The sequence below is a fragment of the Amblyraja radiata genome, chromosome 11 (assembly GCF_010909765.2).
Source record: "Amblyraja radiata isolate CabotCenter1 chromosome 11, sAmbRad1.1.pri, whole genome shotgun sequence".
NCBI lineage: Eukaryota > Metazoa > Chordata > Chondrichthyes > Rajiformes > Rajidae > Amblyraja > Amblyraja radiata.
The window spans coordinates 4,295,354-4,310,297 of NC_045966.1; the positions used below are offsets into that span (position 1 = coordinate 4,295,354).

General features: G+C 48.5%; 1 protein-coding gene across 5 annotated transcripts in view; it reads left to right on the top strand.

The window, feature by feature from the left end:
* Positions 1-14,944, top strand: part of tenm2 (teneurin transmembrane protein 2) — a 1,259,968-nt gene that overhangs the window by 1,133,481 nt on the left and 111,543 nt on the right. For all 5 annotated transcript variants that reach the window (XM_033029203.1, XM_033029204.1, XM_033029205.1 and 2 more), the window contains one exon: positions 3,783-3,977. In XM_033029203.1, coding sequence (XP_032885094.1) covers positions 3,783-3,977 — 195 coding nt within the window. The remainder of the gene's footprint in view (positions 1-3,782; positions 3,978-14,944) is intronic.

Consider the following 14,944-nt stretch of genomic DNA (forward strand, 5'->3'; position numbering starts at 1 on the left):
GTTTATTTTTAAGGGCGGCACGGTGGAGCAGCGGTAGAGTTGCCGCCTCACAGCGCCAGAGACCCGGGGTCGATCCCGACCACGGGTGCGGTCGGTACGGAGTTTGTACGTTCTCCCCGTGACCTGCGTGGGTTTTCTCCGGGTGCTCCAGTATCTTCCCGCACTCCAAAGAGGTAGAGGTTTGTAGGTTAATTGGCTTCGGTAAAAATGGTAAATTGTCCCTAGTGTGTATAGGATAGTGTTAGTGTGCGGGGATCGCCAGTCGGCATGGACTTGGTGGGGCAGAAGGGCCTGTTTCCACGCTGTACCTCTAAACTAAACTAAACTGAACAAACCATCCCAGTTCACAAAATAATACAACCATTGAAAGACAAAGTGCTGGAGTAACTCAGCGGGTCAGGCAGCATCTGTGGAGAACATGGATAGGTGACGTTTCACAGAGTGTTGGAGTAACTCAGCGGGTCAGGCAGCATCTCTGGAGAACATGGGTAGATGACGTTTCACAGAGTGCTGGAGTAACTCAGCGGGTCAGGCAGCATCTGTGGAGAACATGGATAGGTGACGTTTCACAGAGTGCTGGAGTAACTCAGCGGGTCAGGCAGCATCTGTGGAGAACATGGATAGGTGACGTTTCACAGAGTGCTGGAGTAACTCAGCGGGTCAGGCAGCATCTGTGGAGAACATGGATAGGTGACATTTCACAGAGTGCTGGAGTAACCCAGCGGGTCAGGCAGCATCTCTGGAGAACATGGATAGGTGACGATTCCGGTCGGGACCCTTCTTCAGGCTTATGTAAGACCAACATCATTCTGAAGTCGGGTCAGAACCTTACTTTTGAAGAAGGGTCCAGACCAGAAACGTCACCTATCCACGATGATCTCGGTGAAAACCCACGCTGGTCAAACTCCGTACAAACGGCACCCGTAGACGGGATGGAACCCGGGTCTCCGGCGCTGCATTCGCTGTAAGGCAGCAACTCTACCATGAAGGTCGAGTCGCAGGTAGATAAGCTGGTCAAAAAGGCTTTGGCCTTCATCAGTCAGAATATTGAGGACCAGAGGACATAGGTTGAAGGTGAAAGGGAAAAGATTTAATCGGAATCTGAGAGGTAACGTTTTCACACAGAGGGTAGTGGGTGTATGGAACGAGCTGCCAGAGGAGGTAGTTGAGGCTGGGACTATCCCATCATTTAAGAAACAGTTGGACAGGTACATGGATAGGACAGGTTTGAGGGTTATGGACCAAACACAGGCAAGTGGGACTAGGGTAGCTGGGACATTGTTGGCCGGTGTGGGCGAGTTGGACCGAAGGGCCTGTTTCCACACTGTATCACTCCATGACTCTATTACAATCGACCCATTTACAGTGAAGAATATTATTTGCAGGGATAAGTATGGGTATCAGGGGTTATGGGGAGAAGGCAGGATGATGGGGTTGAGAGGGAAAGATAGATCAGCCATGATAGAATGGCGGAGTAGACTTGATGGGCCAAATGGCCTAATTCTGCTCCTATCACCCATGAATTGAGGAACTTATAAGAAGACTGTGATGCAATCTGATGAAGATTTCCTCTAGAGGAAATTTAGGAACAGTATTGGAAAGGATGAACACCGTAAACACATTAAAAAATTCGGCAAAAATTAATTTCAGAAAATGAATGGGCCGTATGGTGGCACAGCAGGTAGAACCACTGCCTCACAGCACCAGAGACGTGGGTTCGATCCTGACCTTGGGTCCTGTCTGGGTGGAGTTTGCACGTTCTCCCAGTGACCGCGTGGATTTTCTCTGACTGTTCCCAGTTTCCTCCCTCATTCCAAACACGTGAAGGTTAACGGGCCTGTCCCACTTGGCCGCCATTTGCGCGACCTCCAAAAATGTGGTTGTCGCGTTGTGACGCATGGGTAGCGCGGGTCGGGCGCATGGAGAGGCGTGGAGGAGTGTGGAGTTCGTGCTGCACTAAATCTTCGCGCGCCACCTGCTTGATGTATCGCGCATGCACGCTGACGCATTGGTGTCGCACGCTGGCTTCCCGACGTTTCAGGTGTATTGCCTGGTGACGCATGGTTACGTTACCGTGCATAACCATGCCTGGCCGCGCGCCGCAGGGTATTCTAATGACGTCACGCGCACCAGACGGCACAATTAGGCGTGATTTATGCACGACCTATTTTACATTTGAAGCGTAAATGTGGCGCAAATTGCGGCCAAGTGGGACAGGCCCTTAATTGATTTCTGTAAATTACGGAGTGGATGAGAAAGTGGGATAATCTAGAACTAGTGTTGGATGACGTTTCGGGTCAGAACCCTTCTTCAGTCAGGGTGGCCAACTGTCCCATATTAGCCGGGATATCCTGTATATTGGGCTAAATTGGTTTGTCCCGTACGGGACCGCCCTTGTCCCGTATTTGACCGCTACTACTCGGGTCGAGGGGACTGTCCAGCCCCGCCTCACCTGTCCCGACGTAGTGCAGCCCATGGAGTGCAGCAGCAGCAGCGCCTCGCCCGTAGCCCCGTCGGTCGGTCGGCAGCCCGGCCAACTGTCCGACCTTCGGACCTTCGCTCACCGCCGCCACCACCACCACCCCTCCTTCTCATGGCCGATCATCGGTTCATGAGTTGGACGGGGCGCCGGACTTTGAGCGTCACGTAGCGAGGCCTGGGCCAAAACTCCTCAGCTGGCCCGCCGGCTAGGCTTTGTGTACAGTCCAGCAACCGGGGCCAACTCATCATTCACCCAGCCACGGCCCAGTCGGTCAACGAATAGCCGTCGGGGATTTGTCCCTTATCTTGACCTTTTGTCCCTTATTTGGGAGTGAGATTGTTGGCCACCCTACTTCAGACTGAAAGTAAAGGGGAGGGAACTGGAGGTAGGGAATGGCCAGAACAAATCAGGGCCGGCAGTAGATGACCAAGGAGACCTGAGTGGCTGAACGGGAGATTGAAGGCCGGCACAGACTCTGTGGGCCGAAGGGCCTGCTGCCACACTGTATCTACAAGCTCTGAACTCTAAACTCTAAATTCTAAGAAATTTGTTTGCCATTTGTCAAAATTAAGCCCATGGAAATGAGTCCATCACAGTAGAGACAATAGATAGGTGCTATTAATTTTGAATTTCATGTTTTAGTATTTAATCTCACAGTATAACGTGTAAGAAGGAACTGCAGATGCTGGTTTATGCTGAAGTGCTGGAGTAACTCAGCCGGCCAGGCAGCATCTCTGGAGGAAAGGAGTAGGTGACGTTTTGGATCGGGACCCTTCTTCAGACTGGGTGTCAGAGAGAGGAGGGAAACTAAATGTATGGCAAGTTGCAGCACAAAGCAGAGCCTATACCTCTCGTTTCCCTCTCCCCTAACTCTCAGTCTGAAGAAGGGTCTCGACCCGAAACGTCACCCATTTCTTGTCTCCAGAAGATGTGGCCTGTCATAGGGTCATAAGGAATAGGAGTAGAATTAGGTAATTCGGCCCATCGAGTCAACTTCGCCGTTCAATCACGGCTGATCTATCTCTCCCTAATAACTCCATTCTCCCCATAACCTCTGACACCCGCACTAATGAAGAATCTATCCATCTCTGCCTTAAATATATCCACTGTCCCGCTGAGTTACTCCAGCATTTTGTGCCTATTCTCGCTATATAATTGATGTTTGAGTGTGTATTTGACGACTAAGTTACGGGGCTGTGGCAGGTGAGAGCACTAATTTCTCTTTGTCTTTGTCTGCCTGTTTCTGCCCCGTCTCCGTCTCCGCCTGCGTCTGCGCTCCTGCCTGCCGCCGTGCCTGCAGCCGCCTGCCCCGTCCTGTGCAGTGGGAACGGCCAATACGCCAAGGGCAACTGCATGTGCTACAGCAGCTGGAAGGGTGCGGAGTGCGACGTGCCGATGGGCCAGTGCATCGACCCAGCCTGCAGCGGCCGTGGGACGTGTACCTCAGGCGCCTGCGTCTGCTCCGCCAGGTTCAAGGGCGAGAACTGCGAGGAAGGTAACAAAAACAAAAAAAAATCTTGTTGAGAAATTCAAATTCAAATTCAGCACGTCAACAGGCCCCTCGGCCCACCGTGTCCACGCCGACCAGCGATCCCCGCGCGCGACAACTATCCTACACACACCAGGGGAAATTTGTAATTATACCGTAGCCTATTAGCCTACAAACCTGCACGTCTTTGGAGACTGCAGACTGTACTGTGCAGCAAGGAACTGCAGATGCTGGTTTACACCAAAGATAGGCACAAAGTGCTGGAGTAACTCAGCGGGTCAGGCAGCATCTCTGGAGAGAAGGAATGGGTGATGTTTTGGGTCGGGTGGAGTCTGAAAACGTCGCCCATTCCTTCTCTCCAGAGATGCTGCCTGTCCCGCTGAGATACTCCAGCATTTTGTGTCCACCTTCAAAAATGGTATGTATTGCCCTCAACAATAACCAGAACGGAGGAAAGTTACAGTACAACTCGAAATGCTGCAGTGACTCAGTCTGAAGAAGGGTCTCGTAGAAACATAGAAACATGGAAAATAGGTGCAGGAGTAAGACATTCGGCCCTTCGAGCCTGCACCACCATTCAATATGATTATGGATGATCATCCAAACTCAGTATCCTGTACCTGCCTTCTCTCCATACCCCCTGATCCCTTTAGCCACAAGGGTCACATCTAACTCCCTCTTAAATATAGCCAATGAACTGGCCTCAACTACCTTCTGTGGCAGAGAATTCCACAGATTCACCACTCTCTGTGTGAAAAATATTTTTCTCATCTCGGTCCTAAAAGACTTCCCCCTTATCCTGAAACTGTGACCCCCTGTTCTGGACTTCCCCAACATCGGGAATAATCTTCCTGCATCTAGCCTGTCCAACCCCTTAAGAATTTTGTAAGTTTCTATAAGATCCCCCCTCAATCTTCTAAATTCTAGCGTGTACAAGCCGAGTCTATCCAGTCTTTCTTCATACGAAAGTCCTGCCATCCCAGGAATCAGTCTGGTGAACCTTCTCTGTACTCACCAAGTCCCTGTACAACTGCAGTAGAACCTCCCTGCTCTTATACCCAAATCAGTCTCGACCCCAAACGTCGCCAATTCCTTCTCTCCAGGGATGGTGCCTGACCCGCTGAGTTGCTCCAGCATTTTTGTGTCCACCGTCGATTTTACCAGCATCTGCAGTTCTTTCTTGCAGGTTACTGTACAAATTAACTTTACAGTTTACTAATTAAGTTTACTAATTAACTTTGAACTTTAAACATCATCGTAGCTTACAAAAGATGGCGCAAGTCCCGTGCAGGTTCCGTGTAGCCGTCCACCGACTGTACCGTACACGCGTGCACCCGTGACGTTACTGGCAGGCAGGGTTGCTGGCACGTGTGTGCGTATGATGCTGACACATGCGTGTAAGATGCCACCAGGCGTGTGCGTAAGATGCCACACATGTGTGTAAGGTTCCGCCAGGCATGTGCGTAAGATGTCACACGTGTGTAAGATGCCACCAGGCATGTGCGTTAGATGTCGCCATGCGTGTGGGTCAGATGTCGCCACGCGTGTGGGTAAGGTGTCGCCACGTGTGTGGGTCAGATGTCGCCACGCGCGTGCAAATTCTTTTGCAGATAAACTTGTGCTGGGTTGGTTGCTTCTTGTCACATGTACCGAGGTACAGGATGAAGTGTTTGTTTGCGCGCTGTCCAGTCAAATGACATCATATCATCCATGAGTATAATGGAGGCACACACGAGCACCACAGGCGGTGCACAGCAAGAGGTAAACGGTGTAAGAAACCAGTCTGAAGAAGGGTCTCGACCCGAAACATCGTCCATTCCTTCTCTCCAGAGATGCTGCCTGTCCCGCTGAGTTAATATCTCTGTCCCACGGTACGAGTTCATTCCAAGAGCTCTCCCGAGTTTAAAAAAAAATCAAACTCGTGGTAAGCACGGAGACTGAACGTAGCGGGTACGTCGGAGCTCGGGGACGTCTCTTAGCGGCTTGTAACGCTAACGGCAGGTACTCGGGAAGACTCGCTAACCGGAAGACTCATGAAGATTTTTCAACATGTTGAAAAATGTCCACGAGAGCCCCGAGTACCGACGAGTGGCCATTACCGTAAATCTCCCGAGTTCGAATCAGGGCAAACTCGTGAGAGCTCTTGGAATGAACTCGTACCGTGGGAAAGGGGTTTTACTCCAGCATTTTGTATCTATCTAAGAAGTGAATGGTAGCGTGCAGATTGTAGTGTGACCGGCCTGTCGTGGTGCAGTCGCAAGCCTGTCTCCGTGCCAGCCTTTATCTGCCATCAGTGGCCGATGTGCTAACTGGGTTTAAGACACTGCCTGTTTCTATGCTGCATCTCTAAACTAAACTAAACCAAGCGAAACTAAACTAGATACAGCTGTGTGTCATATAACGACAATATGATGTAGCTAGTTATTTTCCCGTAGAAACACATGATTATCTGTGTGTGTGTGTGTGTGTGTGTGTGTGTGTGTGTGTGTGTGTGTGTGTGTGTGTGTGTGTGTGTATGTATCTGTGTGTGTGCGTGTGTGTGTGCGTGTGTGTGTGTGCGTGTGCGTGTGTGTGTGTGTGCGTGTGTGTGTGTGTGTGTATGTATCTGTGTGTGTATCTGTGTGTGTGTGTATCTGTGTGTGTGTGTGTGTTTGTGTGTGTGTGTGCGTGTGTGTGTGTGTGTGTGTATCTGTGTGTGTGTGCGTGTGTATGTATCTGTGTGTGTGTGTGTATGTATCTGTGTGTGTGTATGTGTGTGTGTGTATGTATCTGTGTGTGTGTGCGTGTGTGGGCGTGTGTGTGTGTGTGTGTATGTATCTGTGTGTGTGTATCTGTGTGTGTGTGTGCGTGTGTGTGCGTGTGTGTGTGTATGTATCTGTGTGTGTGTGTATCTGTGTGTGTGTGTGCGTGTGCGTGTGTGTGTATGTATCTGTGTGTGTGTGTGTGTGTATGTATCTGTGTGTGTGTGTATCTGTGTGTGTGTGCTTGTGCGTGTGTGTGTATTCCCTGTGACGTGCACATATCCCTTTTTTCTTTTATTTTCTTTTACTATCAGAAACTTCGGAGCATTCTTGTCCATTTTCACTTTCTGGCAAATAAAATGATTGAGAACAAAATATCCTCATTAATTCCATATGTAGAAATTATTATAGGGCAGAAGGTAGACACAAGATGCTGGAGTAACTCAGCGGGACAGGCAGCACCTCTGGAGAGAAGACAATAGACAATAGACAATAAGTGCAGGAGTAGTTCTATGTTATCCAACTTCGGCACCCACTCCCTACACACTGGCCACAATTTGCGAAGGGCCGATTAACCGACAGCCCAGCACGTCTTTGAGGATGTGGGGGGAAACTGGAGCACCCGGAGGAAACCCACGCGGTCACGGGGAGAACTTAGAAACTGCACACACGGACAACGCTCGAGGTCAGGATCGAACCCTGTTCTCTGGTGCCGAGGCAGCAGCTCTACCCGCTGCACCACCGTGCCGGCCTTAATAATAATAATAATAATAATAATAATAATATCTTTTGTTGTCATTGCACATAAGCGCAAGGAGATTTGGTATGCAGCTTCCATCCAATGTCACAACATAAATAACTAAAAACCTTGTTGTTCTGCATGCAATCGGATAGAGCATCATCGTGGCCCATTGTCTGCTTTTATTTACATGGCGCTCACAGTCTCTGCACGATATTATTCTTCGCTCTGTTGCTCATCAAGACTGAGTTGGAGAGAACGATTCAGCTATGAAGTGCATCATTTCAGGTTAATTTAACATCACCAGGAGCAGTGTGTGCGTCTTTATCGTGTTTTGATTGCCAGAAATTCCACATGTAATTGCTTGTTAACACCTGCAAAAAAATAAAAAGCATCCAGACTGATGCCTTCTGTCCCTCATCCAGAGTTGATCTGGAACGAGTGGCTCCATTCAAACCCGAAGAAGGGACTCGACCCCCAACGACACCCATTCCTTCTCTCCAGAGATGCTGCCTGTCCCGCTGGGTTACTCCAGCATTTTGCGTCCACTCCATGTTCAATCCTGCTTTCCTGGTGTTATAACTTAATATGTACCTCATTGAGGATGGTGGCTGCCTGGAACGTGCTGCCAGAGGTAGTGGTGGAGGCAGATACGATCGTGGCGTTTTGGAAGCTTTTTGTTAGGCACATGGACCTGTAGGGAATTGCATGCATATGGATGACATGCTGGGAGATAAGTGATGGTCTCAGCACAGACATTGTGGGCTGAAGGGCCTGGTCCTATGCTGTACCATCCCACGCTCGATCTGAATGAGACATTTCTTTGAATTCCTAAACTTTAGACTTTAGAGATACAGCGAGGAAACAGGCCCTTCGGCCCACCAATTCCATGCCGACCCCTTACACTAGAACTATCCCACACACTAGGGATAATTTTACAACTAACCAAAGAAAATTAACCTACATACCTGCACGTCTTTGGAGTGTGGGAGGAAGCCGAAGATCTCGGAGAAAACTAACACAGGTCACGGGGAGAACTGTCAAACTCCGTACAGACAGTACCCGTAGTCAGGATCGAACCCGTGTCTCCGGCACTGCAAGGCAGCAACCCTACCGCTGCGCCACCGTGCCGCGCATTTTGTGTCTCTCGTGAATCTAAAATATGTCCATTTGGTCATAGTTTCATCGAGTGATCCAGCGTGGAAACAGGCCCTTCGGCCCAACTTGCCCACACCGTCCAGCACGACCCAGCCACACTAGTCCCACCTGCCTGCGTTTGGCCCATATCCCTCCAAACCTGTCCTATCCATGTACCTGTCTAAATGTTTCTTAAATGTTGCGATAGTCCCGGACTCAACTACCTCCTCCGGCAGCTCGTTCCATACACCCACCACCCTCTGTGTGGAAAAAGTTACCCCTCAGGTTCCTATTAGATCTTTCCCCCCTCCCCCTCACCTTAAACCTGTGTCGTCTGATTCTCGATTCCTCTACTCTGGGCATTATTTGGTCTAAAGAACAGAAGATCACTGCAGCCAGCGGAATAATCTTCCAAAATTGTATTTTCGCTGGGACGTTAGATGAGAGAGTGCAGTAAATGGGAGAACGATTTGACGAGTTATACTTCCAGCAGTGAACAGACTAGAAATGTAGCTGCAATTTATTCTGCAACTGTGGTCAGTGAAGTTGGTTCTGACCAGAGGCTCCTCCTGTCGTCAGTTGTATTAGTTCCACAAACAACAAATATACTCCTCACTGCCCTCGAAATGTGACCATGTTGTAAATGTCCGCTCCACTTTATCTCACAAATATTTGAATAGAGTAATGGTGGATGGTTGTTTGTCAGGTTGGAGGCCAGTGACTAGTGGGGTGCCACAGGGATCTGTGTTGGGTCCACTGTTGTTTGTCATGTACATCAATGATCTGGATGATGGTGTGGTAAATTGGATTAGTAAGTATGCAGATGATACTAAGATAGGTGGGGTTGTGGATAATGAAGTAGATTTTCAAAGTCTACAGAGAGATTTATGCCAGTTGGAAGAGTGGGCTGAAAGATGGCAGATGGAGTTTAATGCTGATAAGTGTGAGGTGCTACATCTTGGCAGGACAAATCAAAATAGGACGTACATGGTAAATGGTAGGGAATTGAAGAATGCAGGTGAACAGAGGGATCTGGGAATAACTGTGCACAGTTCCCTGAAAGTGGAATCTCATGTAGATAGGGTGGTAAAGAAAGCTTTTGGTGTGCTGGCCTTTATAAATCAGAGCATTGAATATAGAAGTTGGGATGTAATGTTAAAATTGTACAAGGCATTGGTGAGGCCAATTCTGGAGTATGGTGTACAATTTTGGTCGCCTAATTATAGGAAGGATGTCAACAAAATAGAGAGAGTACAGAGGAGATTTACTAGAATGTTGCCTGGGTTTCAGCAACTAAGTTACAGAGAAAGGTTGAACAAGTTAGGGCTTTATTCTTTGGAGCGCAGAAGGTTAAGGGGGGACTTGATAGAGGTTTTTAAAATGATGAGAGGGATAGACAGAGTTGACGTGGATAAGCTTTTCCCACTGAGAGTAGGGAAGGTTCAAACAAGGGGACATGACTTGAGAATTAAGGGACTGAAGTTTAGGGGTAACATGAGGGGGAACTTCTTTACTCAGAGAGTGGTGGCTGTGTGGAATGAGCTTCCAGTGAAGGTGGTGGAGGCAGGTTCGTTATTATCATTTAAAAATAAATTGGATAGTTATATGGACGGGAAAGGAATGGAGGGTTATGGTCTGAGCGCAGGTATATGGGACTAGGGGAGAATACGTGTTCGGCACGGACTAGAAGGGTCAAGATGGCCTGTTTCCGTGCTGTAATTGTTATATGGTTATATGGTTATAGTTATTTCCCCCCAGCAGAATTCCAGGACAAGAAGGGTCTCGGCCTGAAACGTCGCCCATTCCTTCTCTCCAGAGATGCTGCCTGACCCGCTGAGTCACTCCAGCTTTTTGTGTCTATCTTAGAATTACAGAGCATTTAGCTTTAATTTTTAGACTTGGTTTAGTTTAGTTTAGAGATACAGCGCGGAAACAGGCCGTTCGGCCCACCTTGCCCGTGCCGACCGGCTATCCCCGCACACTGACACACACTAGGGACAATTGGTACGGACAGCACCCGTAGTCGGAATCGAACCCGAGTCTTTGGCGCTGTGAGACAGCAACTCTACCGGGTGTCATGCCTGGTGGATGATTTTAATGGAACATTGCAGCACTCCATTCTCTAGAACGCTGAACAATTCAAAAGTAGATAATTCGGCCCAACCAAAATTGAAAACCCAGTATAATACATTTTAACGCTACGTCTCCAGTCTCTGGAGGTTTCAACATAGAAACATAGAAAATAGGTGCAGGAGTAGGCCATTCAGCCCTTCGACCCTGCACCGCCATTCAATATGATCATGGCTGATCATCCAACTCAGTATCCTGTACCTGCCTTCTCTCCATACCTCCTGAACCCTTTAGCCACAAGGGCCACATCTAACTCCCTCTTAAATATAGCCAATGAACTGTGGCCTCAACTACTTTCTGTGGCAGAGAATTCCACAGATTCACCACTCTCTGTGTGAAAAATGTTTTTCTCATCTCAGTCCTAAAAGACTTCCCCCTTATCCTTAAACTGTGACCCCTAGTTCTGGACTTCCCCAACATTGGGAACAATCTTCCTGCATCTTGCCTGTCCAACCCCTTAAGAATTTTGTAAGTTTCTATAAGATCCCCCCTCAATCTTCTAAATTCTAGCGAGTACAAGCCGAGTTTATCCAGTCTTTCTTCATATCAAAGTCCTGCCATCCCAGGAATCAGTCTGGTGAACCTTCTCTGTACTCCCTCTATGGCAAGAATGTCTTTCCTCAGATTAGGAGACCAAAACTGTACGCAATACTCCAGGTGTGGTCTCACCAAGACCCTGTACAACTGCAGTAGAACCTCCCTGCTGTTATACTCAAATCCTTTTGCTATGATGGGAGATGTGGTAGCTCGTCAGCTCGTCAGCCTGAATGATAATAGTAATGCGTGGCACGATGGCGCAGCGGTAGAGTTGCTGCCTGACAGCGCCAGAGACCCGGGTTCGATCCCGACTACGGGTGCTGTCTGTACGGAGTTTGTACGTTCTCCTAGTGAGACCCCAGGTTTGGTCCCCTAATTTGAGGAAGGACATTCTTGCTATTGAATGAGTGCAGCGTAGGTTCACCAGGTGAATTCCCGGGATGGCGAGACTGTCATATGCTGAGAGAATGGAGCGGCTGGGCTTGCACACTCTGGAATTTAGAAGGATGAGAGGGTTTCTTATTGAAACATATAAGATTATTAAGGATTTGGACACGCTAGAGGCAGGAAACATGTCCCCGATGTTGGGGGAGTCCAGAACCAGGGGCACAGTTTAAGAATGAGGGGTCGGCCATTTAGAACGGAGATGAGGAAAAAACTTTTTCACACAGAGAGTTGTGAGTCTGTGGAATTCTCTGCCTCAGAGGGCGGTGGAGGCCAGTTCTCTGGTTACTTTCAAGAGAGAGCTAGATAGAGCTCTTAAAGATAGCGGAGTCAGGGGATATGGGGAGAAGGCAGGAACGGGGTACTGATTGGGGATGATCAGCCATGAGAACCTGCCTCCACAGCTTCTGAGGCAGAGAATTCCACAGACTGACAACTCTCCGAGAGAAAAAATGTTTCCTTGCTTGATGGGGCCCTACCCAATCTAATGGGCTAGGAGCAATAATGGGGCTGAATGGTAAATGGTCCAGGAGCTAATATTTTTGAGCTCAGATAAGTGAGAATGGAGCAAAGAAAGGGAGGACCAAAGGCTTAAAATGATATCTCAAAGGAGAAAGATATTGGGCAATAAACATTCTTATGTGAGGATGGACCAAGTTAAACTGTCCCACGGTGCGAGTTCATTCCAAGAGCTCTCCCGAGTTAAAAAAAAATCAAACTGGTGGTAAGCACGGAGAATTAACTAACGTAGGGCATGTTGTGTTGTGGACTTCTCTGTTTGTGCTTTTTAATATTTTTTATGACCGTAAGGAAAATCTATTTCGTTGTCTCTTATGAGATAATGACCATAAATTGAATCCAATCTAATCTCTGCCGCACAGTGGCGCAGTGGGTAGTTCTGCTGCCTCGCAGCGCCAGAGGCCCAGATACGATTGGATGGCATGGACATGGTGGGCCAAAGGGCCCTTTTCCGTGGCGTGTGAAGTTATCCGTAGAATTGGTCTCCTGCAGCAAGGTTTAGGAAAGTGAGACCTCATGCATTGGAGATGTGGCTGATGGAACATCAAGAATGCTGACTTGTTTCCCTGGAAACATAGAAACATAGAAAACAGGTGCAGGAGGAGGCCATTCGGCCCTTCAAGCCAGCACCGCCATTCATTGTGATCATGGCTGATCGTCCCCAATCAATAACCCGTGCCTGCCTTCTCCCCATATCCCTTGACTCCACTAACCTCAAGAGCTCTATCTAACGTGCAGGTTTGTAGGTTAATTGGCTTGTAGGAAAATTGTAAATTGTCCCTAGTGTGTATGATCGTGTTAGTGTACGGAGTGATCGCTGGTCGGCGTGGACTCGGTTGGCCGAAGGGCCTGTATCTGCACAGTATCTCCAAATACTGGAGTAACTCAGGCAGCATCTCTGGAGAGAAGGAATGGGAGACGTTTTGGGGCGAGACCCTTTATCAGACTGATAACGTCACCCATTCCTTCGCTCCATAGATGCTGCCTCACCTGCTGAGTTTCTATAGACAATAGACATTAGACAATTGCCATTCGGCCTTTCGAGCCAGCACCGCCATTCAATGTGATCATGGCTGATCATCCCCAATCAGTACCCCGTTCCTGCCTTCTCCCCATATCCCCTGACTCCGCTATTTTTAAGAGCCCCATCTAGCTCTCTCTTGAAAGTATCCAGAGAACCTGCCTCCATTCCTGAGCTGCCGCTGTCCCTGACAGTCGGACGATGTTGGAGAACATCGAGGTCAATGAACCGTTGCGCAGTCTCCGCTCTCCGTTCACCACACCTGAGATTACCTGAGTAATCAATATGGGCAGGTGTGTGTAGAGAATGGCAGTGGGAGAAATGACTGACTAAGTGGTGTAGGAAAATAATGCTAAGTACCATTAACCTTGTACAACTGCACCCCAAAACAAGGCCTCGTCCCCTTGAATCTTAAAGGGCCTGTCCCACTTCCACGACCTAATTCACCACCTCTGCCCTTGACTTATACTCGCAGCATGGTCGTCACGAGGTTGTAGCTAGGTCGTAACAGGCCATGATGCTGGTCGTAGGTACTCGTGGCATCAAGTAGGTCGGGGGGGTTTTCTAGCCTGATGAAAAATGTCCACGAGTAAAAAAGGTCCTGAATTAGTTCGTGAAAGTGCAACACGCCCTTAACCCGCTCGCTTACATCGATCGGTTAACATAGAAACATAGAAACATAGAAAATAGGTGCAGGAGGATGCCATTCGGCCCTTCGAACCAGCACCGCCATTTATTGTGATCATGGCTGATCATCCCCAATCAATAACCCGTGCCTGCCTTCTCCCCATATCCCTTGACTCCACTAGCCACTAGAGCTCTATCTAACTCGCTCTTAAATCCATCCAGTGATTTGGCCTCCACTGCCCTCTGTGGCAGGGAATTCCACTAAATCCACAACTCTCTGGGTGAAAAAGTTTTTTTCTCACCACAGTCTTAAATGACCTCCCGTTCATTCTGAGGCTGTGTGGCCCCTGGTTCTGGCTTTCTGCCAATAATTAATTCTCAAATGAGTGGAGAGCAAAATCGAATCACAAGCACGATTTGTTCTCTGTTTTGAGGGAACATTTGGCTCCGCAGCAAACTGCGATTCTCAGGTCGAACGTCATCGTCACAACTTAAATATAATAAACAGAATGCTGAAGGCATGCTCGTGACCCAGTAAGTTTTTTAAAAGGCAATTAACTACTTCTAATTCTATTTCGTGGTAAATCCAGCCACATACAAAATGGCCAACTCCAGTCTTAGTTATGAATACAAACCAATAAAATTAATTCCATTACTTAATATAATTTCTGATCGATTTGCAGCAGCTTAGTTTAGAGATATAGCGTGGACACAGGCCCTCTGACCAACGAACCCCGCACACTGCACTCTCCGACACACACTAGGGGCAATTAACAATTTATTTCACCCAAGCCGAAGTAACTTACAAACCTGTAGGTCTTTGGAGTGCGGGAGGAAACCGGAGCACCCGGAGAAAACCCACGCAGGTCACCGGGAGACAATAGACAATAGGTGCAGGAGTCGGCCATTCAGCCCTTCGAGCCAGCACCGCCATTCAATGTGATCATGGCTGATCATCCCCAATCAGTAGCCCGTTCCTGCCTTCTCCCTGTATTCCCTGACTCCGCTATCTTTAAGAGCCCTATCTAGCTCTCTCTTGAAAGTATCCAGAGAACCGGCCTCCACCACCCTCTGAGGC